Source organism: Austrofundulus limnaeus, unplaced genomic scaffold, assembly GCF_001266775.1.
Source record: "Austrofundulus limnaeus strain Quisiro unplaced genomic scaffold, Austrofundulus_limnaeus-1.0 Scaffold62, whole genome shotgun sequence".
In the NCBI taxonomy this organism is placed as follows: domain Eukaryota; kingdom Metazoa; phylum Chordata; class Actinopteri; order Cyprinodontiformes; family Rivulidae; genus Austrofundulus; species Austrofundulus limnaeus.
Genome location: NW_013952464.1, coordinates 2,010,546 through 2,011,115, shown reverse-complemented (window position 1 = coordinate 2,011,115; position 570 = coordinate 2,010,546). Strand labels below are relative to the sequence as shown.

Sequence of the window (570 nt, the reverse complement as noted above, 5' to 3'; positions counted from 1 at the left end):
GTCTTTCGGTCTGCACCTCAGACTCAAGGCAACGCTCTGCTCCTCATCATCATCCTGGGAATCGGAGGCAGCTTCCAGTCTGGTTATCACATTACAGGACTGAGTTCTCCCTCACCTGTGAGACAAATATTTTTTGTTGTTGTTGCTGATATTTTTTTATTAGTTCAAAACCCATGCTTGAACCCATCTGTGCAGTATATTCAGCGCTTCATCAACCACAGCTGGTGTGAGCGATACAACAAGCCTCCACCTCCACAAACGGTCACCATGATATGGTCCCTCGTTGTCTCCATGTATGCTGTCGGTGGACTCCTCGGTGCCGTCAGCGTTAAGTTCTTCTCATGGAGGCTTGGAAGGTGAAGACCTGAGGGGCACAGATCACTCGGACACATGATTTGTCAGAAGCTTAAAAGAAAACTTGATGTTTTGTTTTTGCAGAAAAAGAACAATGATCTGCAACGGCTTCATCTCCATCGTCGGGGCAGTTTTCATGCTTACAAGCAGACAGGCCAAATCCTTTGAAATGATCATTGTTGCAAGGATCCTGTTTGGTTACTCATCAGGTAAAGT

The 570-nt window shown here is 46.0% G+C and overlaps 1 protein-coding gene across 1 annotated transcript in view; it reads left to right on the top strand.

Moving 5' to 3' along the window:
- Positions 1–12: 12 nt before the first annotated feature.
- slc2a9l1 (solute carrier family 2 member 9, like 1) overlaps positions 13–570 on the top strand; it is a gene marked incomplete at both ends in the record, with an annotated part of 9,609 nt that continues 9,051 nt past the window's right edge. Inside the window, 3 exon segments of the mRNA XM_014009801.1 lie at positions 13–117; positions 196–356; positions 439–563. Of these exon segments, the coding sequence (XP_013865255.1) occupies positions 13–117; positions 196–356; positions 439–563 (391 nt within the window).